This window comes from Lethenteron reissneri, chromosome 22 (genome assembly GCF_015708825.2).
Source record: "Lethenteron reissneri isolate LAM-NWPU_2019-01 chromosome 22, ASM1570882v1, whole genome shotgun sequence".
Taxonomy (NCBI): Eukaryota; Metazoa; Chordata; class Hyperoartia; order Petromyzontiformes; family Petromyzontidae; genus Lethenteron; species Lethenteron reissneri.
The window spans coordinates 15,111,952-15,129,579 of NC_083800.1; the positions used below are offsets into that span (position 1 = coordinate 15,111,952).

Sequence of the window (17,628 nt, forward strand, 5' to 3'; positions counted from 1 at the left end):
CACAAGAGTGTAAATTGATGTCTTGAGTCTCTCTCTGGCACAAGAGTGGATATGGCATGGAAGCGGGCCCGAGGGGGCATAGTTCTGGTGAGGGTCGGAGAGAGAGTGAGGACGTGATACTCTGTGTGAACCCGAGATGGCATGTGGCCAGGGCAGGGTAGCAAGGGGGCCCAAAAAGGGGCTCGATGGACACGTGATATGGGCCAGAGCGTTCTAGTAGGATCTAGAAGGGGGTGTGGCCGAGGGCGGAGCCAGGCCTTGCTCAGGAGCATAAAGGGGCAGTCCCGAGAAGGTTTTGGGCTCTCTGTTGGAATGGAACCCGCCGGTGCTACGTCTCTTCCTCGGTCTTCGATGTCACGCTCGGCATCGTGGGTCAGGCAGTATGTGACTGACTGACCCGGTTATGTAGTCTAGTTAACTGTGTAGTTATCACCTCTATGTAGAACCCGTTGTAACGTTTAAGTAGTAGCCCTGTTAGGGTGTTGTAATGAACGTGTTGCCTCCAACTCCAGTGTGTGTCTCCATATAACACACTACAAATGGAACCAGAACCAGTCCACCTGACCTGTATTCCACAGAGGTCCAGACGGTACCGGTCCAGCTCCTGATATAGGAGTGGCAGCCTCTCCTCGGCAGTGAGCATGTGAACATTCAATATACTCTTTGGGTCTTTCGGTAAAGTCACGTAGATATAAAAAAGTAAAAATCACGACGTTTCTATCTCAACACAAGCAATTATCTTCAGGTGAAAAAATACAGCAGGCAAACTGCTGAGGCAGGAGAAAATACAGAAGTTCGCCTGCTGTATTTTTCACCTGAAGACGATTGCTTGTGTTGCGATCGCAACGTCGTGTTTTTTTTCTATGACTTTACCAAAAGACCCAAAGAGTATGAATTCCTGCAGTCACAAGTGAAGATTTAACATTCAATGTGGCCATCTGCAGTGACTTCCAGCTGTTTCTGGAGGAACCCTGGGGGGGAGGGGGGGTTGGTCAGGAGATGAGCTCCATGAGCATAAGAGACAATATAGGCGTTTTTTCCAATGGCATGGCTCATATCACACCAGTGATGTGAGCCATGCCACTCACATACAAAGATCCCCCATACTGTATAACCTTAACAGACTTTGGGGCAAGTGCTGTTAGCAATCACTGATGAAGGCCGGTACAGCACATGAGGAGGCAGATGGCCAGCACCATGTCTGGGTGCTTCTCCCTAGTGCCAATGTTTAGACACTACCAGGTACTTATTTGAGACTGAGTCGATGTAGGGGAGACCCAGGATTCGTGCACTGGTGAGCGGAAATTGAACTTGGGTCGCTAGGTCCGTAGCGCAGCAAGCTTACAGAAATACCACTGTTCCCCACATACAAAACACACTCGTACATCCTAACACTAACCCTAACACTCATACATATAAATACAGATTTTAAACTCTCTTTTCATTAAAAAGGTTTAAAAAAAAAAGACTAACCGTAACCTAATGCTGTGCTACGACTGCATATCTCCCACGGGTGATCTCGTCACCATGTCACACTACTGCATTGTAGCACTGCACAGATAAAATGTGTAAGTGACGAGAAAACCCATCATCACAGAAAAAGTGCAGCCTGGAAAAATCAAACAACACGCAGAAACGTGCACACAAAGCACTCGGACTTTGTGCATTATGTACAAATCATCAGAAGTTCTTTAATCATTTGCATAATGGTCGACTTGTAATGTCACCATCAAAATAACGAGCAAATGTGACCGACTGCCAAGCTGCAGTAATAGAGATAGACAACTGTGGACTGGTCCATGTAAGCACCATGTAAACACAGCACGACTCATCGCTGTAAAACAGTGAGCCTTGCCAATGTGTCATCTCTGCCAACGAGCAACGCATGATAGGAAACTGCCATAATGGAGAAGTATTTTAATTAGCCGTGGCATTTGGTTTGAGGCGGTGCAGCCAACACTGAATGAGAGAGGGATGGGAGCCCTTCCATTGGAGCTGCTCACAAAGATCATGCATGGAACCTCCCTTATCCGGCCACTTACCCAGCGGGGTGGACAGCTGAATGTATTTAGAATCATAACACAACACTTGTATAATCTGGACATTGCTTTCAAAGCACTTCAGCAGATTATATTATTACAATTTGTGGTTAAACATTCCACCTAGGTGTTGTTGGTAGTGGATTTACCAGAGGCAGCAACAGTAAAACCAACGGTGGGGAATTACAACTACCTGGTGCTGACACGCCGGTTCTAGCAAGAGCTGTGATGTACGTGAAACTCCAGCTTGATGGCCAACGAGGGTGTCATATACACACGTACATCACACTACTTATATCTATTCTACAAAGATAATATAATTGGCAGCATGATCCATTGCACTTGATAGGACAACACCAGAATTAGAAATAAACCCACGAGTGAGTGGAGACACCAGAAAAAATGTGGCTACTTTCTGCGTGCAACCCAGGGCTGTGTGCAAGGCAATAAGGTAGGTCTTGTAATGTGTCTATGGGAACACCATCATTTTCCAGCTGTGGATGTTCTTGTGAGCGAGCTTCCCCAGAGTGTGTTGGCATCGATTGGGTTCCTGTGCTGGCCTCCCCAGCAGCCTGGCGGGCTGTCCCACTGCCAGTCAGCAACGAGCAGAGCGTCGATCGCACGTCCCCCAGCATGCGATACAAATCTTCGCGAAAACGGACACCCACAAAGGCGTAGAGCAGCGGGTTGAGGCAGCAGTGCGTGAAGGCAAGCGTCTCCGTTGTCTGCCTGGCGTAGTGCAGCGCCTCGTGCGTGCGGCAGCCGAGCCACGTTCCACGCAGGTCAGCGAGCGCGACCACCAACAGCACCGCGTTGTAGGGCAGCCAACACAGGAAGAAAAGCAGCACCAGGGCCACGATGACACGCACTGCCTTGCGCCTTGAGCCGCGGCTCTTGGTGTGTGCCAGAGTGACGGCAATGCGGACGTAGCAGGCGAGCATGATGGCGAACGGCAGGAGGAAACACGCCGCCGTTTGAAAGACGGCGAGCGCCGCCTTCCGCACATGCCCGCCGGGGCCCGCGTGGAGGCTCTGACAAACTGTGCGCGGTGCGGAGTCGGGGGTGTCCGCTTGAAGCTGCGCACGGCTGGAGAGCACATCCAGGAGGCTGAGCAGCGTCGCCGCGGACCACGCACCGGCGCAGGCGACCCACGCGCGCCGGCGCCGCCACCGCACCCCACGACAGCGCGTGGCGCGCACCACAACAAGGTAGCGGTCTACACTGAGGCACGTGAGCACGAAGACACCGCAGTAGAAGGAGACGCTGTAGAGTGCCGTGGCCAACTTGCATGCCCACTCACCAAACGGCCACTCGCGGGCAGCGTGGCGCGCCCAGAGCGGCAGCGTGGCGACCAGCAAGAGGTCAGCGGCAGCCAGGTTGAGCAGGAAGACTTGCGTCGTGTCCCATGTGCCGCTGCCATAGCCGCGACGCTGCCGTCGAACCAGTACCAGAAACGCCAACCCATTGCCCACAAGGCCCAGGATGAACACGATCGAGTAGAGCACGGGCAGCAGGGTCTGGCCCAGCCGCTGGGCGCCATCCGAGCACAGCGCGCCGCTGTCATCCTCGTAGTCGTCGGTGGGGCCCCACACGGAGCTTGAGTCGAGCGGGTTGGCCGTCGTGAAGCCTGAGTCTACATCCATGGCCTGTGCTGCGAGGGACCGAGACCAAGAAGATGGCAGAGCAGACTGTGTGAGAGGATTCTCACCCCCCTACAGTGACTCATGCTTGCGGGTTTGAGGGGAGCAGCGGCGTGGTTAGCAAATTGTAATTATGACAAGCCAAGTTGCCATGTTATGATGCTCATCTGTGGCAATCTGCAAATAACAATAAAAAATCATGGTCTTCTTCCCATCGGGGCCGTCCATAAATGACGTCACACACCTAGGGACATTTGTGACGATGTGTGACGAGGGGGGGGAGGGGGGTTTGAGAAATGTGACGTCACATCAAAATGCGCAACTTTAAATAAATATAAAGAATATAATTGTTATAACAACACTCATTTTGATTAATTTTCATTATTAACTATTTGAATATTTAAATATACTGAGGTCACTTATTTATTCCATGAAGGAGCATTTTGCTTATCGGAGAATGGAGAAGCATACATTTTGTAATTTTTTTAATGATTGTTATTAAACATTTTGATTTTAATGATTCTTCCAGGGCTTTTCATTCTGTGGAATGAATATGTGATTGTTATAATTGTACTCTCCATTTTGCTTCGTTCTACTACAAAGTTTCAAGTATTTTTTATAGTTTTAATTACATTAAATATTTTATAATGATAAGAGACTTTCAATATAACATTCTGAACATCTGCAGTTTTAGTTAGACGTTAAATATTTTCAAGTGAATTTTATGCTAAATTTCAGCTTCCCTTTTAATACGTGTTTTCTCCTACAACATCAGAGTGCAGCGCCACATTAAATACGCACTATAATGACAATTTTTTTTTTTAAAAAGCCAAGCCATGATAATGACAATAGTTAAAAGTGATTTGAAGCATGTTTTATTTTCAAAATGGAAATATAGCTTTGTGACGTCATATTTGAGGGGGGTCTGACTTTTTATGACGCCGTATGACGAGGGGGGTAGGGGGGTCAAAAATCTGCCAAAATCGCGTGACGTCATTTATGGATAGCCCCATATCCGTCTGCACACAAAATTAACGTATTTTGTACACAACAGCCGCATGGCCTTTTTGGAGTGCATCATTTCAGCAGCAGTCAAAACAAGCAAACTGGACCGGTTTCAACATTCATTGTTGTATTACCTATTTTATATTTTATATTCTCTATGACGATAATTACGATCTGCGATTAGCATATCAACTGAATAGATAGCAATACTACGGAGAAAATAATATCAGTGTTCTCATGAATGAAGTAATCAGACAAATCTTGAGACTGCCTCTGCTTGCTCCCAAACCCAACCCGGCTCAACTCCTCTCGCCACCCTCTATCTCTGCGGTCATCTGTGCCTGCTGCAGTGAACGTAAGCATGTGGCAGGAAGTGAGCGCGCCCGCCTCCTTGTGGCTGTGGTGCCGTGGCACGAATGTGTAAACCCCAACCCCTTTCTGGGAAACTTCAAAGCGAACGCGTTAATATTGAACTTCATTTGCACCATACGTAGCCAACCGTGCTAATCGGAGGAGCGAGGAAATAATAACAGTACATGCCAGTGCCATATTAAGCCGGTAGACGCAAAGGCTAAAGGGTAAAGTCATAGAGAAACACAGGGTGCACCCACCCCCTTTTACAGCATTCATCAGCCATTGTCCATCCACAGCTGGATGAATTCCTCATGCCATTGCTATCCTTCACGGTCTTGTGATGCCACAATACACCTCACTCCCACACATGAGTTGATCTCATCGGTCCATATCTGCAGTGGTCGTCGCCCTTTCCCCTCTGAGAGCATAATTACATTGTTAATTCTCAGAAAAGTGTCTAAATATGTCATTGCTTTTAAACGGCATAAGGCATCACTATTTTCCCTAAAATGTTTTTTTACTACGATAATGAATATGCCGTTGAACGAACCCGAACACAATTCCTTTGTCGAGATCCAGCCAGAGTGGTAGAGCCAGTCCGTTCTTCTATTCTTTAGTATGATGGCAATATGTTCAGGAGCCAATGTCGATGTGTGCTAGCCATGAGAGAGCTTCAGGAAAGAGTTTGTGTAGTTTTTCTATTCTTCCATTGAAGGAGTTGTTGTATATGTCGGATTATGAAATTTTGATAAAAAATAATAAAACTTATAACTATGCGTAATGCACAGTAATTATGGTAATGTATATAATTATATGCATAAATTATGATAATCGCGGAGATAATGTATGCGAATGTTTGAATTTATGTTAACGTATGCAGTTATGATAATTATGGCTTAGCTTCGTTATCCAGAGTTGCATCAATCAGGATAAAACGATTATCTTTGATTAAACATTTATTGAGTATCTTAGTGTGTTTATATTATGTTAGGTCTCCAAATTCATATCTCAACGCAGGATACAGTTCTTATAAATAAGAGTTTTGCATGGACTTGGAAAGAAACACTCAAACGCTTTTGTTAAGCAATTTTTATTCTAAACCAAAATATGACACTCTAATATGCAAAGGCGGAAGCATACGTCAATAGATTAATGAGCAAGATTATTCAATTAACGAAAATGAATGACTAAAACACTTCTTATTCATGTAACTCGACGGCAGCAACTGCTTTGCACAATCAGTTGATATTGAACGCACCACCTTGAAATGGCAACCCTTTTTGAAACACAAATATATCTTTTTGAAAGTCTTATTCGTGTGCGTGTTGTGTGTGCGTTGTCCCCTTGTAAAATTTAAAAAATTTTAGAGCCGGGAGTTGTGTCGGAGCTTGTGGGGTGGGGGAGGGGGATACAACCAGCGGCCAGAGAGGTTTCCTCTCGCTCGGGCATGGCAGCAGCGAGCCCGTCGCCGGCTTTCTCCGCAGCTAGATTGAGCGGCGTTGGCACGATGTTCCTTGAAGAAACTTGGTTGCTTGGTGCTTGATGGCGCCCAGGGCTTGGTGCTGCTCGTGCACTCTCTCCACTGCTAGATGAGTGGCGTCGGCACGACGCTCGCGGTCGTGGTGCGCGATGATTCCATCGTCGGAAGTGCGCAGCTCATCCGCAAGATGACGAGTCGGCACGACGCTCGGTGACGCCCGGGTCGTGCTGCTCGTGCGCTCTCTCTCTCCACTGCTAGATGAGTGGCGTCGGCACGACGCTCGCCGTCGTGGTGCGCGATGATTCCGTCGTCGGATAGCGCGCTGCTCCGCCACCGCTGGACGTCTTCTCTGTTCTCAGCGGGTGCTGGTCGATATGTGTGTGTATTAAACACACGGCGCATTCGATGGCGCTCTCCTCTTCCTCATTTTCTCCGTGCTCTCTACCTGATCGCTGCCAGCTTCACACGGACACCCGCCCTTACTTCAGGGCTGCGTTGGCTCAGACTCTGGACGACGCGGCTGTGCACGCTCACCGGCTTGGAGCGCTGTGGCGATGAATGATGCTCTCGTTCGTTGCTGGGTTGACGTTGGGTTGACGTTGGGTGTCTTCGCTGGCTCGAGAATGATAACTGGAATTTCGCAAGCTTCACTCGCACTTAACCACACCTCGCCACTTCGTTCTGCGAGAAGCGACACTGGCCATCGGTATCGGTGTTTGCTCCCTCACGACGGCACCGCCAGCCGGGGCATGGCTGAAACCCAGCCTCGACCCAGGCTGAACTCAGACTTCTGCGACTCTGACGACCCCTCCTCCTCCCATCTTTCCTCGAGGCACGATGCGCCCCAGCTCCTTTGCGAGCCTCCCTCACAACGCCGCGTCGCAAGCCGAGAGCAAGACTGAGCGCGACTCGAACCAGACTGCCCTCAGATTTCTGTACGTTTGTGTTTAAAACTCAAAAACGTGAACCCCTCCCCTCTGCGCATCTCTTGCGAGAGAAGCAACAACAGAAAAACAGACACCCTCGGAATGTCAGGTCATAAACCCTTTTCGCGACCCTCTAACTCCCTTGCTCCCCCTGCGTGGGTCATCCCGAGGCAAGACCCCTCTCCGGATTTGATGGTTGGCCTGTTTGTGCCGAACCGTTGGAAGACAAAGGTGGCGGGGAGGTCCTGACGTTTGCTGTTTTTGATGGCATACCACGTTTACCAGATGCCTGGCGTGGAATGTGACGAGTAGTGGGTTGTTTTCATTATTTAATAAAAAAATATATATATATTTTTTGGCCTAATTATTCCTAATATACATTTTTGTAAAAAGGGGCATAAATACAACAGAGTGCACAATACAGTGGCTTACTATATGGTCCATGGTTTTGGTTGCATGGCCATTACTGTGGCTTTTCTTGATTTGTATTTATTTATTAAGGAGATATGCATATCGGCCTGATGATGTTCTAATGTGATTGATTGTTCTACCAGTGATTGATTGTTACACCAATGTTCCACTCTGTTAGCCAGCTTTCTTCTGGATCTGGGTGACATTCTGAGATGTTACAGCATGATTTCAGAAGGGGGATCGGATGAGGTACATTTTTTAGGTTGATGGATAGATGATTGTAGTTTGCAAGAAAACATCCAAACTCCTTTGAAGTTTGCATGTCTGTGCAGAACAGGGAGCCAGGGGACTGGTGTCAGGTTCAGTTTCCTGGTTATGAAGCGCATTGCGTTTTCTAAATTTGCATCTGGCAGTGTTGTGTATGAGCTCCTGGATCAGGCTGGAGTGCAGTGACTCTGTCACTGAGTAGATCATCAGTGAGAGGGCGGCAGGTTGCAGCGCATCAGCTGAGGTGTCCCAGGTCGTTCCTGTTTCTGTAGCAGGGCGATTTTTTTACGTGGTCTTTCAACACATCGTTTTAATGTGTGAAGGTGAGGCTTCTATCCATGATAGCCCCTAGATACCTTGAAGTGTGGTCATATCACACTGGGCTACCACACAGAGACACAGCAAGAGTGGCATTTTCTGCATGATTCTACAGGTGGTGTTTCCAGAGACGGTAATGTGCTTCCAATAATAACGAGCTGAGCTGTGCAGAAACGGCTATGTCGTCTGCACATGAAGTTGGGAGAGTTATGTACATGGCAGGTCACTTATGTAAAATTGTGCTAGTACCAAGCATTGATGGAGGTCATTGTTCATGGATGGAAGACCAGAGACTTCTTGCAGTGGCCCACCTGTTACGTGATGTTGCTGTGGCCTTAATTACAATGAATGCCGTAATCTAGGTGAAATGGATGTTACTAATTTGAATCCAGATGTGATCAGTCTCTGTGGTTACTGGCAAGGATCATGGACTCCCAGCTACACGCAGGAGGAAATAACAGGAGAGATGTGGTCGTCCTTGCACATGAAGATTAGATTTGCCTGTTTCATTTTCTGGAACCAGGGATTTAGCAACAACAAAACATGTATTCCCCCCTTCCCCCAGTTTTTTGCAACTCATTCGTGTTGCTTGTTGTGAACATATGAGTCTAATAAACAAATTGACTCATCAATGATGTTACTGTGGGTGATGAATGGCAAACTTGGGGCCATGGCTCGTGAAACTGCAGCACCTGCTTCTGCAGCTGGCGAGTCTCATATGCTTGGGGCCACAACCGAAGCATCTTGCGACTTTAAAGTAGCCAACAATTTCCTTTTTAAACAATTTTTAAAATATCTCATGATTAGCACCATATAGCGTCGTTCATACCAAATCTCAATCGCTGAGGAACCACAGACAAGCTGGAAGGCTTCCAGGCGATGAGTCTGTGCCAACTATTGCTCTGCCATTCTCGAAACATTAAAATGTTTTCAGCCAATTAGTGAGAGGAAACCAGAGCACCTAGAGAAACCCCACGAATGCGAGGGTGTAACATTGTCCCATATAGAAGGGACAGATTATATTATTTCGCATTTTTCTGTATTGTATTCTGCTGGCAAGCCAAGGTACAGTGCTTCAATGCCCATGTAAGTAATTTTTGCACCATTTGTATTTTGTGCAATCTTCCAACCCTTTCCTTCACAGTGCTGGATGACAGGCATGCAGTAACCACCTGAGGTGTGGACTCGAGTCATGTGACTTGGACTCGAGTCAGACTCGAGTCATGAATTTGATGACTTCAGACTCGACTTGGACTTGCATAACAATGACTTTGTCCCACCTCTGAGGTGTGGACTCGAGTCATGTGACTTGGACTCGAGTCAGACTCGAGTCATGAATTTGATGACTTCAGACTCGACTTGGACTTGCATAACAATGACTTTGTCCCACCTCTGGTAACCACTACCTGGGATGTGCAGAGGCCAACGAGCGCAGCACATAAATGATGCCGTACGGCCATGAGCTTCATAGCACGCTCAAAGAATCCCCCAAAGTCCACACAGTACGAGGTTCTGCTGGTTGGCACCCAGGCTCAGGGGAAAAAAATTGTGGGAAGATCAGGTGCGGCAGTTGTAGACTCCAGGATTCAGTTTTGTACTCATCTAAAAAGTTTCAGCACCATACTCGACCAGCATATGTTGCGTGATTACCACGTGCAAAATATAGCCAGCTCTTGCCATTTTCATATTAGTGCTCTACAATACATTCAACAACTATTGATTCGTGACATACAGTAGGGAAAAAAGTATTTGATCCCCTGCTGATTTTGTACGTTTGCCCACTGACAAAGAAATTATCAGTCTATAATTTTCATGGTAGGTTTATTTGAACAGTGAGAGACAGAATAACAACAACAACAACAAAATCCAGAAAAACGCATGTCAAAAATGTTATAAATTGATTTGCATTTTAATGAGGGAAATAAGTATTTGACCCCCTCTGAATCAGAAAGACTTCTGGCTCCCAGGTGTCTTTTATACAGGTAACGAGCTGAGATTAGGAGCACACTCTTAAAGGGAGTGCTCCTAATCTCAGCTTGTTACCTGTATAAAAGACACCTGTTCACAGAAGCAATTAATCAATCAGATTCCAAATTCTCCACCATGGCCAAGACCAAAGAGCTCTCCAAGGATGTCAGGGACAAGATTGTAGATCTACACAAGGCTGGAATGGGCTACAAGACCATCGCCAAGCAGCTTGGTGAGAAGGTGACAACAGTTGGTGTGATTATTCACAAATGGAAGAAACACAAAAGAACTGGCAATCTTCCTCGGCCTGGGGCTCCATGCAAGATCTCACCTCGTGGAGTTGCAATGATCATGAGAACGGTGAGGAATCAGCCCAGAACTACACGGGAGGATCTTGTCAATGATCTCAAGGCAGCTTGGACCATAGTCACCAAGAAAACAGTTGGTAACACACTACGCCGTGAAGGACTGAAATCCTGCAGCGCCCGCCCGCAAGGTCCCCCTGCTCAAGAAAGCACATATACATGCCTGTCTGAAGTTGCCAATGAACATCTGAATGATTCAGAGGACAACTGGGTGAAAGTGTTGTGGTCAGATGAGACCAAAATGGAGCTCTTTGGCATCAACTCAGGTCGCCGTGTTTGGAGGAGGAAGAATGCTGCTTATGGCCCCAAGAACACCATCCCCACCGTCAAACATGGAGGTGGAAACATTATGCGTTGGGGGTGTTTTTCTGCTAAGAGGACAGGACAACTTCACCGCATCAAAGGGACGATGGACGGGGCCATGTACCGTCAAATCTTGGGTGAGAACCTCCTTCCCTCAGCCAGGGCATTGAAAATGGGTCGTGGATGGGTATTCCAGCATGGCAATGACCCAAAACACACGGCCAAGGCAACAAAGGAGTGGCCTAGCCAGTCTCCAGACCTTAATCCCACAGAAAATCTGTGGAGGGAGCTGAAGGTTCGAGTTGCCAAACGTCAGCCTCGAAACCTTAATGACTTGGAGAAGATCTGCAAAGAGGAGTGGGACAAAATCACTCCTGAGATGTATGCAAACCTGGTGGCCAACTACAAGAAACGTCTGACCTCTGTGATTGCCAACAAGGGTTTTGCCACCAAGTACTAAGTCATGTTTTGCAGAGGGGTCAAATACTTATTTCCCTCATTAAAATGCAAATCAATTTATAACATTTTTGACATGCGTTTTTCTGGATTTTGTTGTTGTTATTCTGTCTCTCACTGTTCAAATAAACCTATCATTAAAATTATAGACTGATCATTTATTTGTCAGTGGGCAAACGTACAAAATCAGCAGGGGATCAAATACGTGTTTCCCTCACTGTAACCAACACGGTGGAATGTAGCATAGTATTGACAAGCCTCAATTATTGCAACTCACTACTCTACGGGACGTCTGGCAAACACATTACCATGCTGAAGCATGTACAAAATTATCTGGCACGTGTCATGACGGGTACTGCAAGATCCGACCATGTCCGTTCAGTGCTCGCCGAGCTGCATTTGCTTCCAGTTGCCGAACGAATACATTATCAGGTCGCACTCAATACACAAGCTGCTTGCCACAAGTGAACCCACAATACTTTGCTGATCTCGAAAAGGAACATAAACCATCACAACTTCCGGTCATCCTCGCATCAGCTTTTAGCTATCCATCGAACAAAGACGGTCACCACATCGTACATTTTCAAATGCACTTCTGCGGCTGTCTGGAATCCTCTTTCTTTTGATATTAGGAAGCCACTGGAGCTATGCACTTTTAAATATAGATTACAACTAATTTCTTTAGAACTGCTTTTCATGTTTAACTTGTTGTCCTTTCCCTGCACCTTTGATTAGCACGGTGGCTACCTTATGAAAGAAATTCAACATATCTACGAGTGGGAGTCACCTGGCTGGGCAGAACACTTCTCATATGGTCATAATGTGCAAAATCCTGGCTCTTTCTCTCACAATACAAACATAAATGGAAATGGTGGATTATGACAAATCTAACATTGGTACTGGATTTTCTTAAGCTATTCGTTACGCATGGTTGCACTTGATTTTCTGCACAGTTGCAATTTACATTTCTCAGTCAGTGTTAGCCACTGATGGCGTGACGGGTTTCTTTTTTCATTCTTGTTGCTCCATGCCACCTGCACCGTTCCCGTTCCATTATAATGTGCACTGATGCCTACTTTATTGAGGGCTATATTCGCCCGTAAAATAACGATTGATTGATTGATTGAGAGCAGGCATTTCGAATCGCATTGCTTTTCCAAATAATGTGATGGAAGCATGTTATACACAGGTTCTTGAGAATATTATGCAATTAAGGATCGTAGATTATTTTAAAATATGCAATTTTTCTCAGTCGGTGTTACCCTACATCAGTAAGAAATTCAGAACATCTTGTGAATGTGATTAAAGATATTAAAGATTCGAAGTTTTCGTGACTGCAAGGATCCATGCTCTTTGGTTCTTTCGGTAAAGTCACGTAGCTAAAAATAAAAGTAAAAATAAACAAATTAAATCACGACGTTTCGATTGCAACACAAGCAATCATCATTATTTTTATTTAACTTTTTTTTTAACCTACGTGACTTTACCGAAAGAACCAAAGTGTAAAGATATTAAACTTAACTCTAATAATATTCTGGTGAGCTTTGATGTAATTTCTTTATTTACTAAGGTTCCAGTTAACAAGTCACTTAAATTACTCTACACTAGCAAATAAGACAGGTTTACTCAAATATATTGCAAAACTAGCTGACCATTGTCTAAATAACACTTATTTCTCATGGAGAGGTGATTTCTTTAGACAAAAGGAAGGAGCAGCAATGGGCTCTATTTTACTGCGACAGCGAATCTGGACATGGAAAACTTTTAAGCAAGAGCACTTGCTTCAAGTACATTAAACCATCTATTTATTTTAGATATGTAGATGACACTTTGGTTGTCTGGTTACAAGGTAAAGATACACTTAATTAATTTCTAAATCATCTCAATTCACAAAACCTGCCAATTTAGTTCACCATGGAAATGGAGGTGAATAACAAACTCCCTTTCCTGGATATTTTGCTCGAGCGTCGCCTAAATGGTAAAATAATACATTGTTTACCGAAAGGGAACGCACACTATCTGATTGCAGATTCGCATCATCACCCCGCACAGAAATCCTCTCGCATCAAGAGGCTCATACATCGGGCTAAAACAGTCGTCAGATGGTGAAAAGTCTGAGGAGAGAGATTAAACATGTCAAATAAGCGCTACGATTGAATGGCTGTACAGTAATAATGCTCAAATTAACAGCATTGAATGCCAAACCAAGATCGAACAGCAAGACTGCTGAAAGCGGTCAGGTTATTAAAACAATCAAAATACCATATATCACGGGAGTAACTGCCAAATTAGCTCGAGTTTTGGAAAAGTAAGCTTTGGCATAGTACACAAAATTCAATAACGAGTATCTTGTACTAAATATTAAATTCCTAAGTTATCAACAGTAGGTGTGTATCAGATCAATTGCTTATGTGGCAGATGCTATATTGGACAGACGGGATGTAACATTAGCATAAGACTAAAAGAACACCAAATATAACGTTGAAGTGTTGTGTAAAGCTAATTACTGGCCAAGACTAATTCGAGAATCCAGTGAAACTGAGAGAAATACAAATAATTTTAACCGCTCAGACAGCTTGAGGCTTAGTGCTGCCTGGAAGCGTATTATTAAGTAACACATCTTACAATTACAATTTCCTATAGAGGAAACACATACTAATTCACTGATTACTAATATATTATATAATTACAATACCCCCCCCCCTCCTGATCTCTGCACCTGATTGGGTTCAGTGAGGACGTCGTCTGCTCTATTTAAGACCGGAAGCAGGTGGATTGCTTCACTATTCAGGCAAATCGCCCGATGCTGGATGTAATTACCAGCGAAACGTCGTACTCAAATTATAAATGTTGTGGCTTTACTCTCCAACACACCGGTGAGCTGAAGTAACTAATTGGCGTATTGTTTACGTGACAAACTCCTTACTAATTGGCTGTGTCGGGTGGTGCAGGGTTAAAACACATTTATACTTACCTGATCGAACCCAAAAACCTTTATGACCAAAAACATATTATGAATCATAACAGTTATGGTAGTAATGTAATGAGTAACCCTTGAAACGCAACAGGTGATTGGTTGAATTGCTCATTACAGTTATACGTCCCCCCAGGGCTCACCTTGCAAAGAAAATCTCCAAGCGGCGGACAGGTGAGCGAGCGAGGAGGCTGGGAAAGCGCAGAGTGAGGCACTCCCCGAGCTCGCTGCCCCGAGTGTGCAGTGACTCACGTCGGCTGCTGTAGAGAAATGTTTATCACAAGGAAGGGGAGGAGGGGGAGAGGTGAAAAGGAAGGAGCAGGGAGTTGCGGGTGGGTGAGTGTTGTGCTGTCGGGGTCAGTTATCTTGCCTTGCCACCTTCACTCCCAGTAGCAGCTGGTGCCTGTACTCGGAAAGTATGAGCTAAAAAAATAGTGTGGGGAAAATGGTTGAGTTAACCACACATCTAAGCCAGGGGCGTGGTGCCAATTCTTTCCAAACTCGGATCATGTTGATATTCACGATTGCAAAAGCCAACGAGTTTCTCTCGATGCATTGTATAAAGGACACATACGCCCCTGTTACTTGTGTAGAGCCGTTGTAGCCATTGTAGACGGCCTGATTTAGACTTGCCGCGGGTGGCAAACAAACACAATGGGCGTGGCTACGTCGGTACGCGGAGCAGGTGCTCGCAGCGACGTCCTCGCCGTACGCTGGAATCCCCCACAGCCCCTCCCCTCGGGGGGAGATGGCTATTTAAGGCGGTGAGCCGAAGGGCTCTGGGTCTAGTGTTAAGCTGTAACCAGTGAAGAAAGAAGACCAGCTAGACCGGCCCTAGAACTCCCTGGGATCGCTGTCCTTTTAAGGACCGACCAGGCAAGCCAGCGGCGTGGCCCCCAGAGCCCAGAACCGACGCTCTTCTAAGAGCGGGGTCTGGGTATTCGGGGTGCCGTAACCTAGGTGTAAGCTAGCTGTGAGCTAGGCTGTTGTGTTCCGTAGCTAGACGGGTGAAGGGGCCGATACCCCTTCAGTTACTGTACGCTTCCGAGTTACGTGCTGGTGTTAATAAATAAGTGTGTGCCTCCAACTATGTGTCAAGTCTCCCTGGAACCATACTACACTTGTGTAGAGGTGTTACGGGAGGGCAAACAAACACACCGGGCGTGGTTATGCCCGTACGCGAAGAGATGCTTACATCCACGTCCGCAACATTTAGCCTGGGGGGCTAATACGGCGCTGGGATCCCCCACGGCCCCACCCCTCGGTGGGGGAGTTGCTATATAAGGCGGTGAGCCAGAGGGCTCGGGGTTCAGTGTTCAGCTTAAACCAGCGAAGCAAGAAGACAGGCTAGATAGCCCCTGGGACTCCCCTGGATCGCTGTCCTTCTCAGGACTGACCAGGGCAAGCCAGTGGCGTGGCCCCGAGAGCCCAGAGCCGATGTTCTTCTAAGAGCCGGTCTGGGGACACAGGGTGCCGTAATCCCAGCTTAACCAGAGCTGGGTCAGCTAGCCTCCCCTAGCTCTGAAGTGGACGACCTAGGAGTAGGCTAGCCGGGACAGAGATTGTGGGATTTCCCTGTTAGACGGGTGAAGGGGCCGATACCCCTTCGAGTGTTGTATATCTCGGCCTGTAATATGCAACTGTGGTCAATAAATAAGTGTGCCTCCGACTACGTCGTCCAAGTCTCCTTGAACCTACTACACTTGCACAACAACTCAATAATTATTGTAATCAGCACCGTCGTTGATTTCACCGATTGATCGAGACATTTTTACGTTCGCTCCTGCGTGCATCAACTGCGATATTTACGATCCTCGTTTAGTTTTAAAGACATTTCTCTCCAACTCCTCAGACTGTCTCAGTCACGTCATATTTGTTCACATGTGGTGCACTCAAGTCTCTTTCCTCATCCAGTTCCAGCGAATTAACAACTCGTCATTCAATAAAAACACATCTCTCCCTGTTCACAGCTGCGCTCCTCCCAAGCCATCGTAATCAACGTCCTCCTGTTCCTTGCAATTCAGTTTAAATGTTTAAGGAATCCAAATTGTAGTCGCCGGCGTCATGGCCAATACAAGGAAAAGTGACGAGTTTAAGAAGTTGTATTAACGTCATCACAGTTAAATAAAATGTGTCAATAAATATAAAAGAACAATAAAGATAAATGTGGAAAAAAACATGGGTTCGAATTTTAAAACATTGAAAAATAAAACTAATTAATTAGCGTAGGAGATGATAAGAACACAGACGTTGTGAATGGGGTCTAAAATAAGTAATCTGGTCAACACGCCCAGAATTTTGGAGTCGTCAACCCACGTGACCGCACACGGCTCTCACACCGCACTACTTAAACAAGCAAATAAAAAATTTGACAATCTACAGTTCGATTTCCCTTTTCACATTAAATTCTCAACCTATCACTCTGACCCATTTCAAAAATCAAAAGTTGCACTAAATCTTGTCTTGGTTATTCATAAATAATTCACACGACCTAGTATGTCACGGTTATATGATTCGCAACACTGTATTGTGATTTCTTCATTATCCCACACTCGCAGCTTTGTATAGCACCCATCTCCCTACAATTATTCACACGAGAAGTCATTCTCTGTGAGTGTTCGTAGCAAAAACTATTCCACAGCTTCCACGTGTCGTATGCAGAGGACAAATATATGAAAGCAGCCGCCGTTTTCAGTTTTTGCTGAAAGCCAGATTCTACGTGCGATGTCAAGGCGAGAACCTGGTCACAACAGCTTCGTTGTGGCCTAGAACCTGCCGGCTCAGGTGGTATGGTGGCTTCCAAGAGAGGAGAGTCGAGCTAACAGTATTCAAGCCATCCAGTAGCTGGTAGGCTGTACAAAGAAGAGAGATTGGCCTGTAGCTGTGCGGGTCATCAGCAGGTTTTCCTGGCTTGAGAGCAATGACTTTTGCTTTTCTGCAAAGTCTTGGTTAGTTTAACACGTAGGCTTTCACGACCAATATCATCCATAAGAGAGTTTTTTGGGTTAGATTGCATAAAAATATAAATGTGTCGTTAAAACCCGCCACCACCCGACACAGCCAACTAGTAAATGTTGTGGCTTGGCTCTCCAACACACCGGTGTGCTGTACTAGTGACGAAT

The 17,628-nt window shown here is 46.0% G+C and overlaps 1 protein-coding gene across 1 annotated transcript; it reads right to left on the minus strand.

Annotated features, from left to right (window-relative positions):
• Nucleotides 1–1,496: 1,496 nt before the first annotated feature.
• On the minus strand, nucleotides 1,497–14,695 carry LOC133345423 (C-X-C chemokine receptor type 3-like). The gene is made up of 2 exons (XM_061556150.1): nucleotides 14,650–14,695; nucleotides 1,497–3,690 (listed from the first exon to the last, which is right to left on the minus strand). The coding sequence occupies exon 2, from the start codon at nucleotides 3,680–3,682 to the stop codon at nucleotides 2,402–2,404; it is 1,281 nt and encodes a 426-aa protein (XP_061412134.1). The 5' UTR covers nucleotides 3,683–3,690; nucleotides 14,650–14,695; the 3' UTR covers nucleotides 1,497–2,401.
• Between the last annotated feature and the right edge of the window lie 2,933 nt (nucleotides 14,696–17,628).

Bases quoted from the DNA above. Each gene is read 5' to 3' on its own strand.
- LOC133345423 (XM_061556150.1), bottom strand. From the start codon at position 3,682: ATGGATGTAGACTCAGGCTTCACGACGGCCAACCCGCTCGACTCAAGC.